Source organism: Pteronotus mesoamericanus, unplaced genomic scaffold (genome assembly GCF_021234165.1).
Source record: "Pteronotus mesoamericanus isolate MK-2021 breed Mesoamerican mustached bat unplaced genomic scaffold, CSHL_Meso_final contig_56, whole genome shotgun sequence".
Lineage (NCBI taxonomy): Eukaryota > Metazoa > Chordata > Mammalia > Chiroptera > Mormoopidae > Pteronotus > Pteronotus mesoamericanus.
In genome coordinates, this window is record NW_026555201.1 from 12,563,680 (window position 1) to 12,588,060 (window position 24,381).

Below are 24,381 nucleotides of genomic sequence, written 5' to 3' on the forward strand. Positions count from 1 at the left end.
TCTGCCAGGTTTTAGCTGAATGCTAAAATAATATAAAAGATACTTTTTTCTAGAAACTTCAATGTGCATTGTATATGCTTTGTATCTTCAGATGCCTTGTCTCACTTCACAATAATCATGTGAAATGCTTTGCTTCTATTTTCTAAGGAATAAAATTGATATTTAAAGTATCAGTATCAAGCCTAGCTAGTCATTCAGAAGATGAATTCAAGTATACTAGACATGTAAAATATTATATACAAATAGGAGTTCTTTACCACAACAGACTCCAGCCTCAGTTGATGGTGGAGAATGGGAATACGGTTTTATGCTGTCTCTATATCCATTCATTGCTAAGCCCAATCACTGAGTCACATTTCTACAATTACAAGCTATTTTGTAATTCTAGAAAGATGCATATGTTATAGAAAGGTGTATATGATGATTTATGTACTTTAACAGTGTAAAATAGACTTACAACTATAAGTCTATAGACAACTTAGACTTATAATGTATAATTCTATGTTTCACATTTAGCACAGACACAAGATTGATCATATGTAGATTTACAGGAAGATGAAAATAAGTTAGTGTTAGGCTGGCTTTTAGTTAAAAGACATCTGGTAGTTTAGGACATAGGCTTGAACTGAAGTCATGGGTGAGGAGTCTTGGATATGGAGGATAAGAGTAAGGACAACTGCTGAACATGACTCGAGGAGCATTTCTTGGCAGATATCCATCCTGTGCCAACTTAATTGAGAGGCTTTCTGGAACTGTGAAACATTTGTCACAAATGAGCTGGAGTCCATCTCAATTAGCCCTGACAACTGGAAAAAAAAGTACCATTCATCATTCCTGAAATGTTCTGACAGTATGTTGGAAAACTAAGGGTTTTAAAGTTTATTGCCAATAAATGTTAGTCCTCATTAGACAGTATTTACATAGCAAGAGGTTGGCAAATGGCATTGGCTTTGCTTCTTTTGCCTAGCAGTCACAGGACCAGTTTTTTAATCACTCTTTTGATATGCTAATACAGCTTGAGGAGGACTAACAGCCCCCCAGATTTAGTGGTGCTCCTCTCCAGTATGTGATGTTGAATGAATCCCCCTGAAATTCTGCTCTCCCTGCTTCTGCTTCTGTTTCCATCTCTTGTCATCGCCACCCCCATCCTTGCCCCCCGCCCCATTCCTGCTTTCTGTAAAGGGAAAGGCCTCCTGTGTCCCTTGGCTTCCCAGGCCTCATTTCCACCCTCTGTAGTCCCAGCCGCCCATCAGCCTCTCTGCTAGCCATTACCTCTGGATTGTTACCAGCCTAACGCCCATCTCCCTGCTTTCACTATCTCTCTTGAAACACAGCATCCATATTGTCACTTTCTTGCTGTGAAACATACAGAGATTCCAGATCATTTATTTACATTAAATGCAGTCTCCTTACCCTGACATTCACAGCCTTCCACATCGCCCAAGCCAATCCTCTTGATCAGTTCCCCAAAACTCAACTCTATTTACCCTACGCCACAGCCCAGACCAACTAAGCTAAATGCATGGAATGAATGTCTTTCCTTATTTCCTTTGCTCCTATGATTCTATCCCCTCACAATGCTTACAGAAATTTTGTTTTCCAGGGCCCATTTCAAATGACATTTCCATGAAATTTTTCCTGACCTCAGGAGAGAACTCTCTTCTCAGAACCCTAAAGCTCCTTATTTGTATTTGTGATACTTCTGCCTTATGTATATAATAAGCATGTGTTTCATCTCTGTCCAGTGTGTACATATATATGAACATATATATATTCATATAATGTAGATAAAGGACAATGCAATATATATGCATATAATGTAGATAAAGGACAATGTAATATTAGGAGGAAAACTTCTTTTTAAATCCTATAACCTATATTCCAGCTCTAGCTCTTTGTCTTAGAGATTATTAACCCATGGGAAAAGAAGAGGTCAGAGGCTAGAAGTCCAGAAGGGGACTTAGGTTTGTTAGGTGCAACTACATCCCAGGTGGTGTGTCAGATGTTACACATGCATTAGCTCTTTCAATGCATACACAGACCCTACAACTAAATATTATTTTTTCAGTTTAATAAATTAGAAAATCAAAGCTCTGCGAGGTAATGAACTTGCCAAAGTATCTGAGCCTCAGTTTATTCCTTCAAAGCTAAGGAAAATAGTATTTAAGTGTCTACACTACAGACCTTATTAAGTGGTTGGGTGGATCAGTTGAAAATGCTTTGTCAACTAGAAAGTGATATAATATTATTTATTTGTTTAATCCCAACTGATTTCAAACTTCTTTAGGGCAGAGACATTTTATCGTTCTTCATCAAACCCCCAGCATGTAGCATGTTGCCAGGTATATAGTAGCTACCCAACAACAGGCTCCATAATGGATCAGTCTCTTGGTCTCTGCAGTACCTACCCTTATACTTTGAGCATAGTTGTCACCGATAAACATTTACTGAGTTTCATTGAACTAGAAGGATGTCACCGCTCAGAACTATTTCTGAGGCCCATTGACTAGGCATGCAAACACCATTACATTGAAAATATCTGTAAAACAAAATATTTTTAAGCTCTACTAATGTCTTACCTTTTAAAGTAATAACTATTTTCAAAAAATTCTGACATTGTTTTTTTTAAAAACCCAGAATAGCTCATTTCCTTTCCAATAATGTGAGATGCCCCTTTTGTGTATTATGATAAGATTTGCCCAGAGGATATAATCTTCATGTAGATATATAGGACTTCCCCTTTCTTTAATTCATGATATGCTTGCGAGCACCTTGAATTACCCTTTTGCCATTCAGTTGATAGTCCACAGATGTTGGGGGCAGGGAAGAATTTTAAGTGATACCTACAGTCAGTTCACTTGCTTCTCTCCTTAGTAACTATCACTCATATATGACTTGCTGTCAGAAATTTTCAATTTTATATAGTATGGCTTTCTTACCAAAAGTCTCATAATATGAGTCAAAACATTTTTGAGGTTTGCCTAAAACCATGTAATCAGGAATGTTATATAATATAGTATAATCAAAATTACATGAATACATTTAATATTCTTATTGATATTTGAATAGATATTAATTTGCCAGTCAAGTTTTACACTAAGACATCGATTTTTGGATTTTTTTTTTCAGACATTTCTATGACAACCCCATCCAGCTTGTGGGAAGATCTGCCTTTCAACATTTACCTGAACTGAGAACACTGTAAATTTTTCTCTTACATATCACTTCCCCATTGTTGCTGTAAAAACCAAATGAATGTTATAAATTGAAGTGCTTTGAAAATGGGAATAAACATTAACCCTTTCTAGAATCTTCTGCCAATAATACTCATGTACCCCTCCTCCTAGGACTTTGAATGGTGCTTCACAAATAACTGAATTTCCTGATTTAACTGGAACTGCGAGCCTGGAGAGTCTGTAAGTACTTGAGAAGGCTCTTGACTTTGACCAGAACAGGCACTGTTTTTAAAGCCTGACCAGTCTGAATGTTAGTGAATCAAAATATGTCACTGTACGATGCTTGAATAAAAGAATCCTGTCCGGTTTGTGTTTCAACAGGACTCTAACTGGAGCACAGATCTCTTCTCTTCCTCAAACTGTGTGTGATCAGTTACCTAATCTCCAAATGCTGTACGTATCAGGAAAGAATAATGTTGTATAAACAGACACCTTGCATTTAGGGGTGAAGTGGCAGACGTTATTTCAATAATCCTTTAAAAAGGGAGAAAGTTCTTTCCTCACAGGCCTCCAGGAGGGCAGGACTCCTTTGCCCACCGTGGGCCAGGAAAACGGCTCTGATAGGACCCTGGTAATGAGGGCCATGCAGCCTGTTTCCAAACCCCAAACATTCTCCCGTTAGACTTGCAACTGGCACACATTTCCTTTCAGAAAATGGATATGAATGAGCCCAACTTGCTTCATTTCCCCTTCTAAAGGCTTTGCTGAGTAGGGAAAAAAAACAAGACAGGTTAACAACCCACTACGGATGCCAAAATAAAAAATTGAGCTCTCAGATCCACACAATCCCTGATAAAGACAACCAAACATTGTTCAGGTGTAATTATGGGTGTCATGTTCTAATGTTTCATCTTGTGGTCCAGCTGTTTGCATATGTTAATTCTGTTGGCTTGGAGGTTTTTTTTTCCTCTGCTTTTATCATGTTTTATGAAAATTTGTTTCAAGGACCTTGAAGAGCTTTATTTTGACCTTCCATTTTCAGCCCTGTCCCTCAACTTCCACTCAACCCTATTATCCTCCTCACAAAGCATGGTTGGGACTTAATGAAAGGACCATCTTTTGCCATGGCCCTGTTCTCACATAGTAGACGACTGTGGAAGCTGAAAGCCTGCAATTCCACCATAAGCTCTACCTAGTAGCAGAACTACGAGAGCGCTCCAAATGTTAAGTGGAAGAATGGGAATGTCTGCCATGGTTGGTCTGCCTTCCTCTATTCCCGCCACAGCTGCTCAGTGATAGGGGGTTGCAATGACAGCATGTGATAGCCCTGGAGTCAGGCATTTGTGTTGGAAAGAAAGGCACAGAACTCGTCTCCTCTTCTTCACTCCACATTTCCCTGGGAAGTATACATAGAGATGAAAAAACTGAGAATTAGGGAAGTTAAGTGCATTTGTCAGTCATGTTGCAAAAAAGTAGCAAAGTCCAAAATTTAAATACAGGCAGTTTGATTAAACAGCTAAATGAAAGTGTAAGTATAGCAGGTGGTGGAAATCTTGGGGTCATTTTAGAATCCTGTCTACCACACCCAAAATAGATACAATTGTCCTCATTTCTTGAGGAAACTGGCTCAATAACATGACTGGGATTTCTCATCCTATAATTAATAAGTAGGGAGCCAGTTTAAACTGCAACTGTCTCCACTGTCTCACACAGTAAATGGGAAACCACCCAGGTCTAGAACTGCGTAAATGGAGGCTGACCGACAAATTGGTTACGAACAATGGCTCGGGGGTCTGATTTTCTGGTTCAGGTCCAGTCTCTGTATATACCAGCACAGCATCGTGAGCAAGTTATTTATTCCTTCTTGGTTCTGTTTCCCAATCTATAAAACAGAGGAAGTAATTACTTCCTTCAGAGCATCATCATGAGGATTAAAAGGGTTACTACATGAAAAATACTTGTATCAGCACTGGGAACATTGTAAACTCTTAGGCAGTTCCTCATCATCTTGTTTCTCACTTCCTTTACTCCATTATTCTTTCCTCAAGTTGAAACTAGAAAGGCCTGAAAAAACACAAATGCATGAATGGCAGTATCTTGCCATTTTCAAAGCATTTCAACCTACAGTATGATATGTTCTTCATAACAGCTCTGCAAGATCAGCAAAGCAGGTGTCTTCTCATTTAAGAAGAAAAATGAGAAAGATCTCAATGCTTTGACCAGGGCATCAACCACGTAGAATCAGTTGAAACTGAGAATAGAACTGGGGGTCCTGACCTCTACTACAGTCTACTTTAGGTTCTAAAAGCAGAGGTCAGAGAGCTCCCCTCTTAGGATGAATCATCCACTGAGCCCTTGCTACATGAGGAAATTTCACTGTATGTGAGTGGTTTTGCTCGCAGGTTGCCTCACCTCCATGGGAATTACTTGGTTGTGTGTGGCTGTCCCCACCTATTAGCTAGTTGATGATCTAAGGCAAGTCATTTCACATTGTATGGGGATAATCATAGTCTCTCTCATAAAATGACCACAAGGATTAAATGAAATAGTTCAGGCAAAGCTGTAAACATGGGATCTACATATAAGAAGTGCTGGATAATTTAACCATGAAAATCATTACATAAACGTTAGGTAGGAGGTAATACTGTGTGTTTATGTAGAAGAGGATGTTGTGTACCCTCTACCAGGAGGCACACAGGAAGGAGTTATCTCTTCAAAGTCTGTGGAGATGAGTGAACCAATTATTATCAGCTTTGACAATATGTGTGTCCATTTTTTTTCACTCACTTTTTCAAACTTACATATCATATTGTTAATCAGGTATATTTGTGCACAGGTGAGAGGTATGGTTTTGTTATTTTGTTTATTGATTTGGTTTGGTCTTTGAAAACTCTACTATAAACTGCAAATTTGTGTTTGCAAACAGCTTTATCTGAACTATTTATGTGTAGTAAATGAATTGTGTTTCTATATAAATTCCATTTATTCAATGAATATAGAATGAAGTGATCAATTAAAGAGTAAAAGAACTTAAAAACTTCTTAGAAAACAGCATTGATTTTTTTTAGTTGCATAGTGGTGATCTGGTTTTAAGATTAAAATCAGGCATGAGAAGGTGTTAGCTGATTAGCTGATAACTTCTGAAACATGAGACAAGTTTCATATATATATATGTATATAATATATATATCAATGTTACTTTATCTACCAGCTTTCTTTTTTTTAAGCTTTCTGCAAATTACCATAGCTTGTTTTAGATTAGTTATATTATACTCTAAACATATCCAGATGTTTTCGTTATTCTGTAATTTGTTGAGTTTTGGCTGAAGATTTTTTAGATTCCCGCCCCATCCCTCGTAATGATTGACTTCAAAGTTAGTACAATGTTTGGAATTGTTGGGATTTTATTTTAGTTGATTAGAAAAGAACCAACAATGATTCCTTTAGCTGTAGAAATATAGCAGCTCTTAGAAATGGAGGCACAATTATTTAATTTGATTTGTATTCATTTCAGTAAGATAATAGCTGGAACATTGAGATCATCACTAACAAAATATAAATACATTCATTAAGTAAATTATTTAAATAAATTAAAGAGGTATAATAGTTGCATTTTAGTAAACATTTAAACCTACTGCTTAATCCAATAACACTGGTAACTACCTGCTCCATGTCAAGGATGGAGACATGTTCAGTGTCAGCCTTTGGGGATATGTCATCTTAGAGGGGCGAAGGGAGCAAGGCATGTTCCCTTACAATTAATAGGTAACAGATTCTCCCTTTTGTACCTTCTGTTTTTCAGAGATCTATCTTACAACCTGCTGGAAGATTTACCCAGTTTTACAGTCTGCCAAAAGCTTCAGAAAATGTATGTCTATAGAGTCTCTAAGTCACCTAGTAAAAATAAGAGTCCAAACCCACCTTTCCAGGGGTTACTAAGGAGACATTTGATGTGTTCCCTTCTTGCACACACAGATATGAATATAGGATGGCTATAAGGTTGGGAAAACAGATAATATTTTTTCACCATGCATCGTCTGATAAGTAAACTATTTATTGTTTCCCTTTTGTGTCATGAACTTGGTGTAATAATGAAGTACGTTTGTTTGCACTTTGGAATTTTGCTACACTTATTTACCTTGTACGTGGTGTTGTTTTTTGGTATGGGTGACTCAAGTTTGCTGGTACATCTGTTTCACAACAGTCATCTTTAAAAGAGGTGCCATATTTGCCATATATGAGGTGTCATTGATGCTTCTTACACATGAAACATTTTAGAATTCCTCTCTTAAAATTGCCTCTTCCTGAAAACATCAGCCTTGTTGCTGTATAGTCATACTTTGGTTTTGATCAAAACAGTATTAACCATCTATCCTTTTCCACTTAATTTTTTGTGTGTGAATGCCTTTGGCCAATTAAAGGGAAAAAAGTATTCCGTCTTTGAAAGGTAAAGACTTGAAACTCCTGAAGACCCTCAAATACAAGAAAGGCTCAGAAGGCACAGCCAGAAGAGGTATCCTGAAAGTGTTTGAATGAAGATGGCATTTGGAATATAGCTTTATATTCACTCAAAGAGACTGGCTGCTTTGAAAGAGAAACAGAGAATGCTTACGTGTGTAAATTACAATGTTCTTTTTTAAACAAAACAAAACTATTTTAAAGGCCACTTGATAGTCTCATTTCATGTGTTCCTTTGATTGAGAGCAGGTAATCACTCTGTAAAAGCTCTCTGAAGACTAACTTTTGAAACCAGTGACTTTGAAACCAATCTTTGGAACTCTGTCATTTCAGAGATCTGCGACATAATGAAATCTATGAAATTAAGGTTGACACTTTCCAGCAGTTGCTTAGCCTCCGATCTCTGTGAGTATTGCCTCCCAGCACCTTCCCACCGCAGAGCACTTTCTTTCTTGAGTCTTTCCCTAATATTTTCTTTTCACTGTATATGTATATTGTTGGGCCTTTGTGAATGAATTTGCTATGAAAAGGCAAATAATTTGCTTGTGATCCTTTCCAGAAATAACTTATAAAATTATGAATTTGCAATCTGTTCTCTGCCAGTCAGCAGATCTTAAACTTTGATAAAGAGGAAGGAGGCCACACTGTTGAATAGCTGACAAAATGTGTTACTGTTCATAGCCTGGATTGTCAGGGATTGTTTTGCATGCAAAAATGAAATGACCACAAAATTCTTCCTGTGGTTTTTTCTTTGGTGGTTAATCAGTTTTTCTTTTTTTTAATCATTTTTTATTTTTCAATTATAATTGACATACATTATTATATTAGTTTCAAGGGTGTACCTCAGTGATTAGATATTCTATAACTTACAAAGTGATCACCCTGATAAACCTCATACCCATCTGACATCATACATAGTTATTAGAATATTATTGACTATATTCCCTATGCTGTACTTTACATCCCCACGATTATTCTGTAACAGCAAATTTGTACTTCTTAATCCCTTCACGTTTTGTACCCATCAACCACCACCATCCCATCTGGCAACCAGCAAAATGTTCTCTGCATCTTTGAGCCTGTTTCTATTCTGCTTGCTCTTTTATTTTGCTTTTCAGATTCAATTGTTGACAGATCTGCATTTATTGTCATTTTACTGTTCATATTTTTTATATTTTTTTCTTCTCCTTAAAAAAAAATACCCTTTAACATTTCATGTTATACTGGTTTGGTGCTGGTTAATTCCTTTAGCTTTACCTTGTCTGGGAAGCTCTTTATGTCCTTCAATTCTAGATGATAGCTTTGCTGAGTAGAGTAATCTTGGTCATAGGTCCTTGCTTTTCATCACTTTGAATATTTCTTGCCAATCCCTTCTTGCCTGCAACATTTCTGTTGAGATATCAGCTGACAGTCTTATGGGAGCTCTCTTGTAGGTAACTAACTGCTTTTCTCTTGCTGCTTTTGAGATTTTCTCTTTGTCTTTAACTTTAGGCATTTTAATTATGATGTGCCTTGGTATAGGTTTCTTTGGGTTCATCTTGTTTGGGACTCTCTGTGCTTCCTAGACTTGTATGTCTAGTTTCTTCACCAAGTTAAGGAATTTTTCTGCCATTATTTTTTCAAATAGGTTTTCAGTTTTGTGCTCTCTCTTCTCCTTCCTGCACCCTCATGATGCAAATGTTGGTATGCTTGAAGTTATCCCAGAGGCTTATTACACTATCTTTATTTATCTATTTATTTATTTATTTATTTATTTATTTATAGTTTTTTTTCTTTTTGCTGTTCTGGTTGGAAGTTTTTTTACTTCCTTATATTCCAAATTACTGATCTGATTCTTGGCATCATCTACTCTACTGTTGAGTCCCTGTAAAGTTTTACTCATTTCAGTTAGTGTATCCTTCATTTCTGCTTCTTTTTCATGGTTTCTACATCCTTTTCCATGTTGTTGATATTCTCATTAAGTTTCTTGAAGTTCTCACTAAGTTCCTCAAGCAACCCTATAACCATTGTTTTGAACTCTGTATCTGGTAGTTTGCCTGCCTCCATTTCATTTAGTTGTTTTTTGAGAGATTTCTCCTGTATTTTAATTTGGGACCTGTTTCTTTGTCTCTATTTTGGCTACTTCCCCATGTTTGTTTCTCTGTATTAGGTAGAGCTGCTATAGCTCCCGGAATTGATAGAGTGACTTTGTGTAGTAGGTGTCCTGTAGGGCCCAGTGGTGCAGCCTCTCAAGTCACCCTAGTGGGTGCTCCAGGTATTCCCCTGTGTACATTGTCCTGATATAATTGATCCCTGATGGCTGTTGGCATCACTTGTAGGGATTGATCCTTAGACCCACTGGTTGCAAGGACCAGCTGTGACTACAGTGGAGAAGTTGCTGTACAAGTCCTACTGTGCAGGATTTGCTTCAGTGGGATTTTGGTGCTCACTGAGTCTTCCCTTGAATGTGTCACTTGTGGAGGTGGTAGGGTTTTAATCCATTATGGTGTGAAGCTGTCTACTGATGCAAAGGTGCAAGGTCAGACACCACCTGAACCCTGCCTGAGGCCACCCAACATGACCTACAGAACAATCTTCAGATGGCTGCTACTTGTGCTGGGCTTAAAGGTGCCCTGGTGAGGACACAGTGTGAACCAAGACTGGCTGCCATAGTGCTGAGCCTGGAACCACTTAGCAAAAGGCACAAGATACACAGAGGACAGGTGCTGCTTGTTTGAGAGATTTTAGGCAAGTCCTGAAGCATGAGCCAAAAGAGGACATTTGTATGGAAGAGCCACTGGAAATGGCTTGGCTGGGCCCACAAGTTGAGTTGGGCAGGGTCTCAGGGAATCACCAGAGTGGGGAAAACAGTGATGGTTAGGTTGATGGAGACTCAGATATGACCCAATATGGCACCTGTCTACTGGCTCTGTGGGGGAGGTAGGGGTCTCAGAAAAGGAAGAATGGCCTCTGCCAGAACTTTTGTCAACTGAGAGCTGCCCCCCAACAGTCCTTGCCCTGATGCCAGACAACTGAGTTCCTCCCCATATGTCCCTGGTTCCTTTCAAGCTGTTACCCCAGCACTGGAGCTCTGAGGGAATGAGTCTGAGTAAGTCCATATGTGGGCCCTTTAAGGGAAAGTGCTTGGGACCCCAACAACCTTCCTTCTAACTCAACCACAATTCCTGCTGGTTTTTAAAGGCAGAAGTTATGCGGATTTTTCTTTCTGGCTCTGGCACCCTGAGCTAGGAACCAGGCATGGGGCTGGGATCCCTCACTCTTCAGAAGGCACCTCCACAGCTGAGATATCCCTCCTGATTTTAAACTACCACACATGGGTATGGGACCAGCCCATTCTGTGTCACTGCCTCTCCTACCAGTCTTGATGTGGTTTCTTCTTTAATTTCATAGTTGTGGAACTTCCATTCAGCTATATTTCAGGTGGTTCTGAATGATGGTTGTTCTGTAGTTGAGTTGTAATTTTGATGTGGTTGTGGGAGGATTCAAGTACCACATTTACCTATGCTGCCATCTTTACTGGCAGTCTAAACAGTTTTTCAAAATGTGTCTCAAAGTGTTTAAGAATCACCTGGGGATGATTGTAAAAAATGCAGATCCCAGGTCTTCTGCCTCATAAGTTAGAATCTCTGGAGTGGAGCCTGAAAATCTGCATTTTAACAAGTACACTAAGTTTTGAGCACAACTGTCTTTAAAAATGTTTCTGTTGCCCTGATTGGTGTGGCTCAGGGGGTTGAGCATCATTGGGTAAACTGATAGGTCGTCATTTTGATTCCTTGTCAGGGCACATGGCTGGGTTGCAGGCACATAAGAGGCAATTAATTGATGTTTCTCTCATACATCAATGTTTCTCTCCCTTTCTTTCTCCCTCCCTTCCTTTCTCTCTAAAAATAAATAAATATTTTTTTAAAATGCTTCTATTGCTCAGACAACTAAGATTTGTCAATATTTAATTCTATTTTATTATTGAAAACCCACTATATAAGCTATAAATGAAAAAAGGAGTGGTAACAGGTTTTCTTTCTTGGTGACAGTTAAAACTTTTCCATCCCGAAACTGGACCTCAGTGTAATTTTGATGAATGATGATAATATTCAATGAATGTTTAAACTATGGTATATTGTTAAAAACCTTTTATTTCCTAAATGGAATCATGTTACTTTTCTGCTTCAAAAAACTTTATTATTCTCCTGTTGTCTTCAGAATCAAGACCAAATTTCCCAGTACTGCTTTTTAAAATCTGATCCCAACCTCCTGGAACACTCTCATCTCTCATTCACGCATTCCCAGTCTCCTGATGCACAGACACTCTTTTTCCTGGTCTTATGGCCTAATGGATTCCTCCCCACTCTTAACTTTCCCTCATCCATCCTGTAATAACATGAATCTCTCATGCACTTTGCACATTCTCTGCTGCAGGACTCAATACCTCACTGTTATCAGGTAGACCATGCCCTACTTGAAAATGACAAGAACTTTTTTTTTCCTTCCCCTGCTCCACACGCCCCCGCCCCCCATTGTCCTTGTCCATGGTGAACTTTTTCATTTTCTTATCCCAGGGTCCAGTGTAATGGCTCTCTCATTATTTAAGAGCTTCGAACATGTTCTGAGCAAAAGATCAGCACTCCAATCTTTGTCATTCTAACTCAACATTCAAAATCTGTTCAATTTCTCAGTCATCTCTTTTCGCATTTGCTCGTGCCCATTAACATAAAAAGAGATGATTGGTTCAAATGACCCATAAGACCCTTGAGTACAAGGCACTGAGTTGTACTTAGACATAGTCCCTACATATTTCTATTTTAGCCTTGTAACTAAAGGTATACATAGGAAACATTGAGAGCCAGTTGGGTAGTGGAGCACTAAATTGCATTGTATAAACAGAGAACAGTAAAGTATGTTAAGTTGGTACTTATACAGTATAAAGAATAAGCACAAAACAGGTACATAAAAGAAATTGGTGAAGGTTGCTGTCTAAGCCATGAAATTGGAATGAATGACACTTTTTATCCATTTTTACACTTCCATGTGAGATATAATCTCTGTTCAGATAATTATGTGGCCCAATCTAACTCAATTTTAGTAAAATAAAATAACCCCTTTAATAAATTAAATTTGTTTTTGTTTGGGGATGAAGAGAAATCTCCATTTTTATATATCCCCAGGGGCCTTCAGAAGTGCACCCAGTTTTCATATCCTACCCTTCCCTTTTCAGATTTTCCAGGAGCTATGGTGTGGTTAGAACTCTGGCCTTAACTTTGTGTCTTACAAACTATGTGGCATTTTGAGTTTCAGGTTCTCTATCAGTAAATTGAGTGAAATGTAGAAATGAATGTGAAAACTCATTGAGAGCTGAAAATCACATGTGAATTGTGAATTATTAGTATTTTAGGGAGGAGCATGTCATCAGATTGTGAGCCATGGAGATAGTGATAAAATTAGAAAGTTCTAGGTATGGTCTGGATGTGGGAAGATAATGATGATATTCTATTAAAAGCTGACTGAGACCCTAACAACCCAAACTGTGATATGTATGTATGTATGTATATATGTATGTATTTATTTATTTTTAGCACTTACTCATCTATTTAACAAATAGTTACCAAGTGTCTTAAATGAGCGTGGCACTGTGCTGGATGCTGGGATTAGAGAGCAAATACGCACACAATCTTTGTCCTTGTACAGTTTAGAGAGAGAAAAAATAATCCAAGAAATGAAACTAATAAATATATATTCACAACTATAATAGATAGTTTGAAGGAAAGGACTATGTTATTATAAGAGTACATAAGGAAGAGATGGAATGTTTGACCTGTTGCACAAGGTCAAGGAAAATGTCCTCAAGTGTGGTTGCTTTTGGACATGAAATATAGAGCTAGTAAGACACATGGAGGAGAAAATAAGAGTATTCCAGGCCCAAGGATGACCATCTTCAAAAGTCCTCAGGCAAGGGGAAGAATGACATGTTCAAAGGTCTCAAACCCTGCTCTTACCATACCACACTCCTCCCTGAAAATTTTGGTAAACCACAGAAGGTACTAAGCATGTCATTATGAAAACAGTCATAGGTTAGCAGGTTAGACATGAACATAGTTGCTGCCCAACCAGTATCAAGTAGAAGTACTCTTCTAAACAAATGATGCATCCTATTTCCTTTTCTACAATCCCTGAAAAATTCTGATGCCATTTTTAAAAATAGGGGATTCTGACACAGCATACAGAACCAGTACCTGAATGCAAAGATGTGTCCATTTGTAGAGCTTGTAATGACCCTCCTCTATACACCAGAAACCTATCTGTTTGCATTGTGCTCATATAAGTGACAGAAAAATGAATATTTCCATTTGTTTGGATTTATCCTTTAAAGTATGCCTTCTCTTAAAGAGAAATATGTGTTTTCTTAGCAAGCGTATATACTATCACATGCTTTGCACTCAGGGTTTGTTCAATAAAATATATGATGTCGGCTGACTAGGTGATGAAGAGTTGCTTCTTTCAAGTCAAGACCATCAGGCTGTTTGCCAATCAAAAAGAACAAATAGATATCCTGTCAAAAGCTAGAGAAAACACTGAAGTAATCAAAAAGCCACATATTTTGAAATGCCAAACATTTTCTTTATAGTACCTTAGTCTCTGTTTAGGATGCTTTGCCCAGAGTAATTTGGTGGTTCAACTGTTTTCTATTACATCATAATGTTCAACAGTATAGTGTCAAGGTGATGAATCAGAGGGACAGGAGATAACAAATCAATCCCCAGGGACTTTGCATTCCATCTTTCAAGCCAGCATGAAGTGATAGGCACCTCATAAGACAACTAGTTCAAAAGCTGAGCAAACTTTGGTATGAAAAGCGGAAATGTGATCTAGGGCACTCAGTGGCCAATGAACCCAATGAGTAGGTTGGCCCGCTCCATTCACACAGTTCATGTATGAGGAGACAAGAAGAAATCCCAAGTCCTAAGGCTGGGTAGGGGGGGCCTCGCCTGTGGCTCCAGGTGCAGTGTTCATCTAACCAGAATCATGGATATGGTCTAGGGAGCACCCAGTAATGAGCTAGTGTGAGCTTATTGATGGCATTCAGCGCTTAACCTGGAAAGAACTCAACTCTCACGGCCTCTGAGCAGAAATTTCAGAGGTAAAGCTGTTAAAGAAAATCCCAAAGAGGTAAGATGAGCAGATAAAGAATATCAAGATCTGGAGGATGAGTCCCCAGGACTTATCTGGATCTCTTGAAAAAAAGTCAAGGGGCTCAGTTCTCTTTCTGGAAGAGCCAGGCACTGTAAAGCAAATAAATCCCACCTATTTCTGAGAACAAGCAATAAAATTATTTATTGCCCACCTCCCTCCCAAAGTCAGCAAAATTGCAAAGTCAAGAAAAACATTTAAAAAGTTATATGGTCATTTGGGCACAATCACAAGTATATAATTGATGTAGCATATTGAAAAAGATCATTGCCTGTTTCTCTTTTTTTTAAGCTTGACTTTTGCTCTGACAGTTTCACATTAAATGCCTTATCTTTGAGCGTGTATTTTCCTTGCTGAAAGAGATCATTATGCTAAGAAACTGTTCTCTTCTATTGGTATCATTCCTTAAGTAACTGTTAATACTGTAAGTGTAAATGGATATAATTAACTTACAGCCTGGAGCTTTCTTTGAAATTCTGTTTCTTTTCTCCTTCCTGAGCTTATTCTAATCTCTGACTATAATTTGTAAACTTCTGTCTGGAATTGATGAAATGACCCTGTTTGGGTCCCGATCAGCTCAGCAACAAACTGTCATGTTTAGGAACTTAGCATCACTGATGTAAGGTAAAAATTAACTAGACTAGGAGCTATACTCGAGTGTTTCAATTTCACCAACATTTATACTATTTATTCGTTTATGCATTAAACATATATAGAATATTTTCCGTGTGCAAGGAGACATGACATTAGACCTAGGAATGCTGAAGTAAGATTAAGACACAGTGGTCAATGAGACTGGAAGACTGCTATATAAAGACAGTGCCCTACATACACTAGACCTTCAGTAAGCACCTATACACTGTAGTTCGTGCCTTCAAAAAATTTTGCAAATGCATAGATGCCATGTTTGGTAATAGGCATTTATGATGTTACTCATGATAAAAGTAGAAGAAAAACCTCACAGACAAGCCTCTCAAAAGAGTCTCTTTACACAAAGCAGAGACTGCAGATGAGATATGTTAAAGGAAAATAATTACTAGAATAATATGTGATTAAAACACTCAATGTACTGAAAGTAGGGAGATTTCGCAGAAGATTAATTTGAAATATAATGTGCCAGAGGTTCCCCCTAAGTGTCCTCAAGACAGTTTTTTTTTTGCCTCCATAAAAGGGTGGAATTTGACCCAATGTATTGCCCCATCCTTTGTACCTCTGCAGGAATTCTTTTATCTACAGATTTCTAAGTGTTTTTACGAATGTAAATTAACAAGCCTCATTATCACTTCTCTCTACAAAGATGGTTCACTTAAGTAACACAGAAATTTATCTAAATGGCCTACTCAAGGTCATGTGAGAAGCCCTTTGTGTGTAATCTGGAGATGGATATTCAAAGTGTAAAAATATCGCGCAGCCTCCTTGCTGATCCAAATTCATTGTATGCTTTGGCAAGTACCACTGGAGGGACAAATAATCTTTAATCTTTACAGCACGGCTCTTAACAGTTGATCTTTCCTCACCTCATCAAGCATTCACATACCTGGAAACCCAGACTTCAGTCTTCCTCTTTCCCATCTTATCTGCCCCAAAAGCTGAGTGAGGACAGAACATGATTGTTTTTTAAGATTTTTTTATGAATTGCTTTGATTAAATAAGTAGTTGGCCATATCTCTTTTTGTTTTCCCAAACTCTCCTATTAATCCAGTCAACAGATATTTATTAAACAATTTGGTTGCCACTCACTGTGCTAAAAGCCACGAACACCACAGTCATGCTCCTGCCTTCACAGGAAAGACAATCCATAAACAAGAATCAGACATGTGGTCAGTGCTATGAAGATGACAAACGAGATGAGCTCCGTGAGGCGGGTAGGAATGGATGGATCAGGGAAGCCCCCTCTAAGCAGGTGACATTTAAACTGAGGCCTGGAGCATGAGAATAGTCAGACTTTTCTTTTTTTTCTTTTATACTTTTGTATCTTACAGATTTTTATTCTAATAAAGTCAATAATCATCTTTAATATCCCACATAAAAAGCTCTTTGGGTTTCCTTTTTCTCCCCCAGAATAAAGGGGTCTTGGGACCAAAAAGTAAGAAAATCACTCTGGCTTATCCTCAGCCGTGATGGTCCATTTCTTACTCTGACCTCATAAGGTGCCACTGTGATAGAATTACAGACCACTCCTGTATAAGACCCTGGTTGGGCTGAGGGTTTTTTCCATTATAGCCCAGGAAGCTGATTTGTGGTAACCTGTTGGGCCTGGACTAGTTAGCTTGTTTTCTTCTTTTTCTTTTTCTTTTTTTTCTTATTTTATTCCTCTTTTTCATTTTTCTTTATTATGTTCATTCTTCTTATTGTTTTCTTTTGTCATTTTTTCTTTTTCATCTCACTTTTTATTTTTTCTCGATTTTTCTTCTTATTTTTTAAATTATTTTTTTCTCTTTTTTCTTTAGAATTGTTTTTAGTTAGTATAGTTAGTATTGATAAAGTTCATGTAGTTAGCATTATTTATTAGTATTGGTAGTTAGCCTTGTTAGTGCAGTTAGTAGAGTTAATATTGGTATAATTAGTATAGTTATTGTTTATTAGCATTGTTAGTATTAGTTACCATAGTTTGTGTAGTTAGTATTGTTAGCATAGTTAGCACTCACTGATAGTATCGTCAGTTAATGTAGTTAGCAAGTCGCCATGTCAAATGGACTTGCAGCCGCCTCTGCCTACAAGGAGCCCCTCATTGGCCATTACGAGCTCCCGAACACCATTGGCAGGGAACCTTTGCCAAGATGAGGTTGGTCCAGTACATTCTGACTAGAACAGAGGTGGCTCCTCTAGACTTTTTAGAGAAGTTCACTGTATGAAGGCATCGAATCACCCAAATATCATAAAGTTATTCTAGGTGAGAGCCACCCAGGAAACATTATTCCTTTTTATGGAGCATGTGGGTGGAAGGGCTGGTTTAATACCTGGATGACCACAGCCACATGACTGAGGAGACCCTAGCCATGTCCCAGCAGCTTGTATCAGCAGTGCTGTGAACTGCCACCAGAGGGGCATTGTCCACAGGGACCTGGAGCCAGAAAGTATACCTACAAATGCTGAGCTGAATGTCAAACTTGCAGACTTTGTCCTCAGTAGTAATTTACTGGCCATACACTGACGTGTTCTGTGGCACTCTCTCTTATGTCGCCCCAAATGTCTTCCATCACCAAACCTGTGATTACCCTGGGCTTTATGTGTAAAGCCTGGAGGTGGTTCTTTGCCAGAAGGTGACAGGGACCATGTCATTTGTGGGAGAGGAATGTGGGGAGTGAAACAGCAGGAACTGAGGGGGAACTTCTATAAACCATGCTGTGTGAATAGAAGATCAAAAACTTTTTATAAAAATTAATGACCCTCATCCCCACAAAAGAAGAACCCTGGAAGGCACAATGAGAGACCCCTGGCTCAGCTTGTCTAGCAGTAGGAACTCAGGCCTTACAGCAAGCCTCCCTGTGATGACATGGACCTGCAGGTGACAGAATTAATGAAGAACCTGGGATTTATGCAAAATGAGACCCAGGAGTCAGTAACAGGAAGGCAATGTGACAAAGTGATGGGTACGTACCTGATCCTAAGTATCACAAAACCAAGGTGAAAGGCCACATTATCATTAAGGCCCCGCCCCTCCCTGAATCCAATAACTTCAGTCCTTCCCCATCCTGGGAGGTTCAGCCATGAGAGCAGAAGAGAGAAGAACCTGCCAGTCCCTCAGCCAGCCTGGCATCTAGGACAACCATTCCCCAGCCAGCCTAGAGTTGAGGACCTCCACCCCCAGCCCAGCCTTCCAGCATGGCCCTGCGGGCTCCTCCTTCACCTACAGCAGCAGCAGCCACAGTGGTGGAGCCCCAGAGGAAAATAACAACGGAAACTCCCTTCATGCTGGGCAGCCTGATGGTGATACCCCAGCCTCTCCATCTGGCCACAGCCAGGGCTGGCAGGGAGTGACTAGGAGGGTCTTAAAAAATTGTGAATGGCCAAGACGGGGCCACAGCAAAGGCTCTGAGGAAGATCAGGCTACATTCCCTGTATTTTAAATGCCAAACTTGAAGGTGGTGGGCTCCAGGGAGGTTGGCCACATGGTGCAGGAGATTGGCCATAGGCTGGATGCAAACAGCTATGGGTGAGGACAGTGCCAGAAACACACGCTGTGTGATATGCAAGGACCCCTGGGTGAGAGCACTTGGTCTAGTGGATAGTGGGGGTGTGCAAACTGCCTTGGTGTTCTCTTCACGGGAATCATAACAGGAGGGTATCTGGCAGCCCCTAGCCTTCAGAAGCATCTTATTAAAAATACCCGATGAGTTTGGAGGATGGCCTGGAGCCTCCTGGGAATCGAGAGGAGAGGCCACCCTGGCTGCAGGTCCACCCTGAGCTCCCACCTGAATGAAACTTTAGAGACTAAATTGTTTTTCCTGGAGGCCTTCTCCTCTCTGCTGCTCATCTTTTCATCCATGTTTGTGTGGGTTCTTTTTTGTTTTAATCCTTACCCACAGATTATGTCCACTGACCTTAGAGAGGAAGGGGAGGGAAGAGAGAGACAGAGAAAGAGAGGGATGAGGAAGGGAAAGGGGAGAGAGAGGGAAAAAAAGAGACAATGACGTGAGAGAGAAACACTGATGTGAAAGAAAACCATCGATAGGCTGCCTCCTGTGCATGCTTGATCAAACTCTCAACCTAGGTATGTGCCCTGACCAGGAATCGAATCCCCAACCTTTTGGTGTATGGGGCAACACTTCAACCAATGTGTGGGTTCTTATTAAAGTATTTGGTTCTTCCAAATTTTGTAATAAACTTGATGCCCCAGAAAGATGTATTGGATACTCTGTTTTTCATCCCCCCTGCACAGAGTTGGCTGTGCATCCTCCAGTTTGAGAAGTGTGCAGTAATGTAGACCTTGGACTTTATTATAGGAACTCCCAGCAGCAACGAATGTGGTTCCACAGGAAAAAGGCCAGCACCCAGCATGGGTGGGGGTTGGGGCGGTTCCAGACACCAGGGCACGGCAGTGGGTGAGGAAAGCAGGCAGAGGTCTCCGTTCTCCGCAGCTGATAGTCTGCCCTATGGCATCAGCAGGGATCATCTCTCATGACCTCTTGGCTTTGCTTGCTTCCCTCTGTGCTGATGTCATTCTGAGGTTGGCCTGCCCTTTATATAAGTCAGACTTTAAAGTCCTGGAGAAAGAGTGCTTCAGGCAGTGGGAACAGCAAAGATAAAGAAAAGTGCTCAAGTAGAAAGAACTTGGCATTTTTCAAGGTGGCCAAAGCTTAATGAGCTGGCATGAGAACAGCAACAGGTGTGGCTGCAGAGGAAGGGCAGAGCCTGTGCGCCTTGGGAAGGGCTGAGGATTTTATTCTGAGAACAGTGATCAACCCATGAAGGGTTTTAAGCAAGGAAGTAACAAAATCTCCAAACCTTTTTACCTATTTTTACATACTACAAGATTCACCAGGCAGGGCAGCTTTTCTTATGCCTTAGAACCAATGACGAATATGAGTAGGAAACTGCATGTTTTTCCCACCATAATCCTTACCACACCAGTTCCCTGAACACCTAGCAATGTACATTAAAACATTGTTTTAGCCCTGGCTGGTGTGGCTCAGTGGATTGAGTGCCAACCTGTGAACCAAAAGGTCAGTGGTTCGATTCCCTGTCAGGCACATGCCTGGGTTGTAGGCCAGGTCCCCAGCCAACATTTCTCTCCCTCTTTTTGTCTCTCCCTTCCCTCTCTCTAAAAATAAATAAGTAAAATCTTAAAAAACAAAAACAAAACAACATTGTTTTAAAAGGGAAAGACCTACTTGCCTCTGTGAAGCTAATTCATTGGTCGGTCAGATTAGCTGATCTTGCCCTTTTCACTGAAGAGCCTGTGGTTTTCCTTTGATTCCTCTGTCCCCCTGTGATCCCAACAGCAAATGGCATAGACTTATGAGTGACTCTCATCACACTCTGTATGGCCATTAAGTGGTTCCCTTCCTCTCCTTGCCCTGATCTTCCATTCCTGAGTTCTTTGAGGACTGGGAACTATCTCACTCACCTTTGTTTCCTGTCATTATCACAGAGCCAGGTCCAGAGTAGGTGCTCAGAAAATGATGGAGAGATGCACATCAGTGTGGTGACTATATAGTAAATTGTCCCCAATCATTAGAGTGTAAAAGGAAATGTGATTAATGATTATGCTGGGACAACAATGTAAAGATGGACTGGGATTAAACTAGGACGTGTGGTCACCTTGATAATCATTGTAAAGTATAATGAACAAAACTGTGAACCCTTCAATTGTGAAGATCTTTTAGGAGGCACTAATACTCCATTTGCCTGAGGTGGTTTAGACCAATAGTTCCCAAAGTACGTGGGAGACATAACAGCATAGGAAATACTTGTAAGTAGCAGGGCTTCAAGATTAAGTGATATAGATTCACACTTTGATAATGTGACTCCCTTTTTAATTCTACTTTAGCATTTTTAATTATTACAAAGAGAAACTCAGTTTGAGGCTAGGTTATCTTGAACCCCCTCAAACTTCTGCTAATTTCCCTTTTAAAACAAAAAGTGAACAAACCTCAGGATCAGAACACTTGAATAAGAAATAGTATTTTGCCTAGAATTTAATATTATTATGTTAATTATATTTATTAACATAGTAATATTCCTTTTCTTCATGACAAATTATGATCATTTTCTAGGTAGGATTGGGATATAACATCTCACTTTTAATTAAGCTTTTGAAGTAAAAAAGATAAGATTTAAATTACATATATCATAAAGGTCACACAAAGATTTTAGCAAAAAAAAGCATGAAGTTGATGTACAAATGACTGAAGTTTGGAGACAGTAAATCAGATGATTCCAGCTCTTGTTTCCAAGCCTACCTTGAGGATCCACATTTTTCTGAAAATATTTATATAAAATTAATTTAAATTAAAGTAATTTATAAAGTGAATATATTATAAATATATAACTTTTACTTATTTATACAATATTTTTCTCATTATAAAAACTATATATGCTTGCTGTTGGAGTATGACCCTGGAAAATACATAACAGTGTAAAGATATTTAAAAAATTAAAAATACAAGTAACACAATTCAGGAAAAAAACACATTTAATATGTGATTTTTTTCCTATTATCTATTTCTAGAAATAAAATTTTGAATCTCAAAATGTTAATACATATGTAACTCTGAATTTACATAAAAGAAATAAAAGGATTTTGTTTACTAAAAATAATTAACAATAGAATGAGTTTAAGTATCAAAACCTCTTGTCTACTTAAAAGCTTAATTTACTCAAAAGTTATATGCCTATAATATTCATCCCCATACTTAGCTAGTAATTTAAGATACATCTTTACTAAATAAAATTTCATACAATTTCAATCAAATATAATGAGACAACTGAAGCTCCCTTTCGGAAATTGTGCCCTTAAACTCCTGCTTTTTTTACTTGCTGGGGACCTACATTATCCAGCTCTTTGTAAAATTTCCTTTCTGCTATGGAAGAATAAAAACAGCACACTGAGTGGTATTCTAATTTTCAATGAGTGGAAACAGCTTTGGCTGTATTGCCATACCAAGCCCACAGGTGTAGGCAGATAATTACCTACTTTTAAAAATGGTACAGGTGGTGAAAATATCTATTTACATTTTTCCAAAGCAGACTGTTAGCATAGTATAATATTATTACTTTAATCACAAACAGGCAAGGTGCTTAGAAAACAATGACTACAACAACAACGACAACATTAGCAACCACTCCAAACCAAGATAATAACCTGCTGTTCCACCGGCAGCTTCATGTTCCACTCCCTCCCTAAATATTTCTCTTCAGGAGAAGGAGAAGGACTACACAATCACTTAATTTTCATGTTGCAAGGTAAGAGAGGCTGGGATCATATGATTTTATTAGAGCACTTCGTCGGAAACATAATGAAGCTAAGAGAATAATCTATGATTTTGAAACAAAGTCCTGTCCATTCCCACCAGCTCCACTCAACCTAAATGCCAATTTAAAAGACTATAGTCTCACTGAGAAAACAGGCTCAGAAATGTTGAGTAGTGTATCAAGTTCACACAGTGATGGGACTAGAATTCAGAGTAGATATGTCTGAGGCCAATGCTTCAGTATTTTTCTCCTACAGAACGGAAAAGAGCTACAGGATATCAAAAAGGGCTTCATATATGGAAAAGGAAAAGTCTGATAATGCAGATTCAGATTCCTTTTTTTGAATAAATATCTTTATTTTTTTTATTACAGTGTACCTTCAATATTATTTTATATTACTTTCAGGTGTACAGCACAAGGGTCAGAGAATCATATACTTCACAAATTGTTCCACCAATACTTCCAGCACCCACTTGGCACCATATGTAGTTATTACAAAATTATTGACTGTATTTCCTATGCTGTACTTTATATCCCCATGACTATTTGTAACTGTACTTCTTAATTTTTTCACCTTTTTAACCCAGTCCCTCAACTCCCACCCATCTGGCAACCATCAGTCTTTTCTCTGTATCTATTGAGTCTGTTTCAATTCTGTGTGTACATTTATTTTGTTCTTTAGATTCCACGTATAAGTGGAATCATATGGTATTTGTCTTTTTCTTTTTTCCCATTCTGAAATGAATTTTTTATTGTATTTTTTCCATTACCACTTTGTCCACTCATACTCCTTGCCCCCAAAATCACCACACTGTTGCCCATGTCCATGAGTCCTTTTTACTTTTTGCTCAATCCCTTCACCCTCTAACCGTCCCCACCCCTAACTATCGTCCTGCTCTCCATCTATGCATCTGTCTCTATTTTCATTGTTAGTTCTGTTTCTTCATACATTCTACATATGAATAAAATCATATGGTATTTGTCTTTCTCTGACTGACTTATTTCACTTAGCATAATATTCTCCAGGTCCGTCCATACTGTCACAAAGAGTAAAATTTTCTTCTTTTTTACAGTCAAGGACTATCCCATTGTGTAAATGTCCCATAGTTGTTTTATCCATTCATCTACTGATAAGACACTTGGGCTGCTTCCATATATTGGTGATTGTAAATAATGCTGCAATGAACATAAGCGTTTTAATGTTCTTTTGAATTAGTGTTTTGGGTTCCTTCAGATATATTCCCAGAAATGGGATCACTGAGTCAGCAGGCTGATCCATTTTTAATTTTTTGAGTTATTGCCGTACTGCTTTCCACAGTGGCTGCACCAGTCTGCATTCCCGCCAACAGTGCAAAAGGGTTCCCTTTTCTCCACATCCTTGCCAGCACTTGTTGTTTGTTGATTTATTGATGATAGCTATTCTGACAGGTGTGAGATGATATCTCATTGTGGTTTTAATTTGCATTTATCTGATAATTAGTGATGTTGAGCATCTTTTCATATGTCTTTTGACAATCTGTATGTCCTCTTTGGAGAAGTGTCTATTCAGGACCTTTGCCCATTTTTAATTAGGTTGTTTGATTTTGTTGGTGTTGAGTTTTGTAAGCTCCATATAAATTTTAGATATTAACCCCTTATCAGATGTATC

The 24,381-nt window shown here is 38.7% G+C and overlaps 1 protein-coding gene across 1 annotated transcript in view; it reads left to right on the forward strand.

Moving 5' to 3' along the window:
* LGR5 (leucine rich repeat containing G protein-coupled receptor 5) overlaps nt 1–24,381 on the forward strand; it is a 102,955-nt gene that overhangs the window by 63,866 nt on the left and 14,708 nt on the right. The window contains exons 9-13 of the mRNA XM_054580233.1: nt 3,130–3,201; nt 3,348–3,416; nt 3,558–3,629; nt 6,979–7,044; nt 7,968–8,039. Of these exons, the coding sequence (XP_054436208.1) occupies nt 3,130–3,201; nt 3,348–3,416; nt 3,558–3,629; nt 6,979–7,044; nt 7,968–8,039 (351 nt within the window). The remainder of the gene's footprint in view (nt 1–3,129; nt 3,202–3,347; nt 3,417–3,557; nt 3,630–6,978; nt 7,045–7,967; nt 8,040–24,381) is intronic.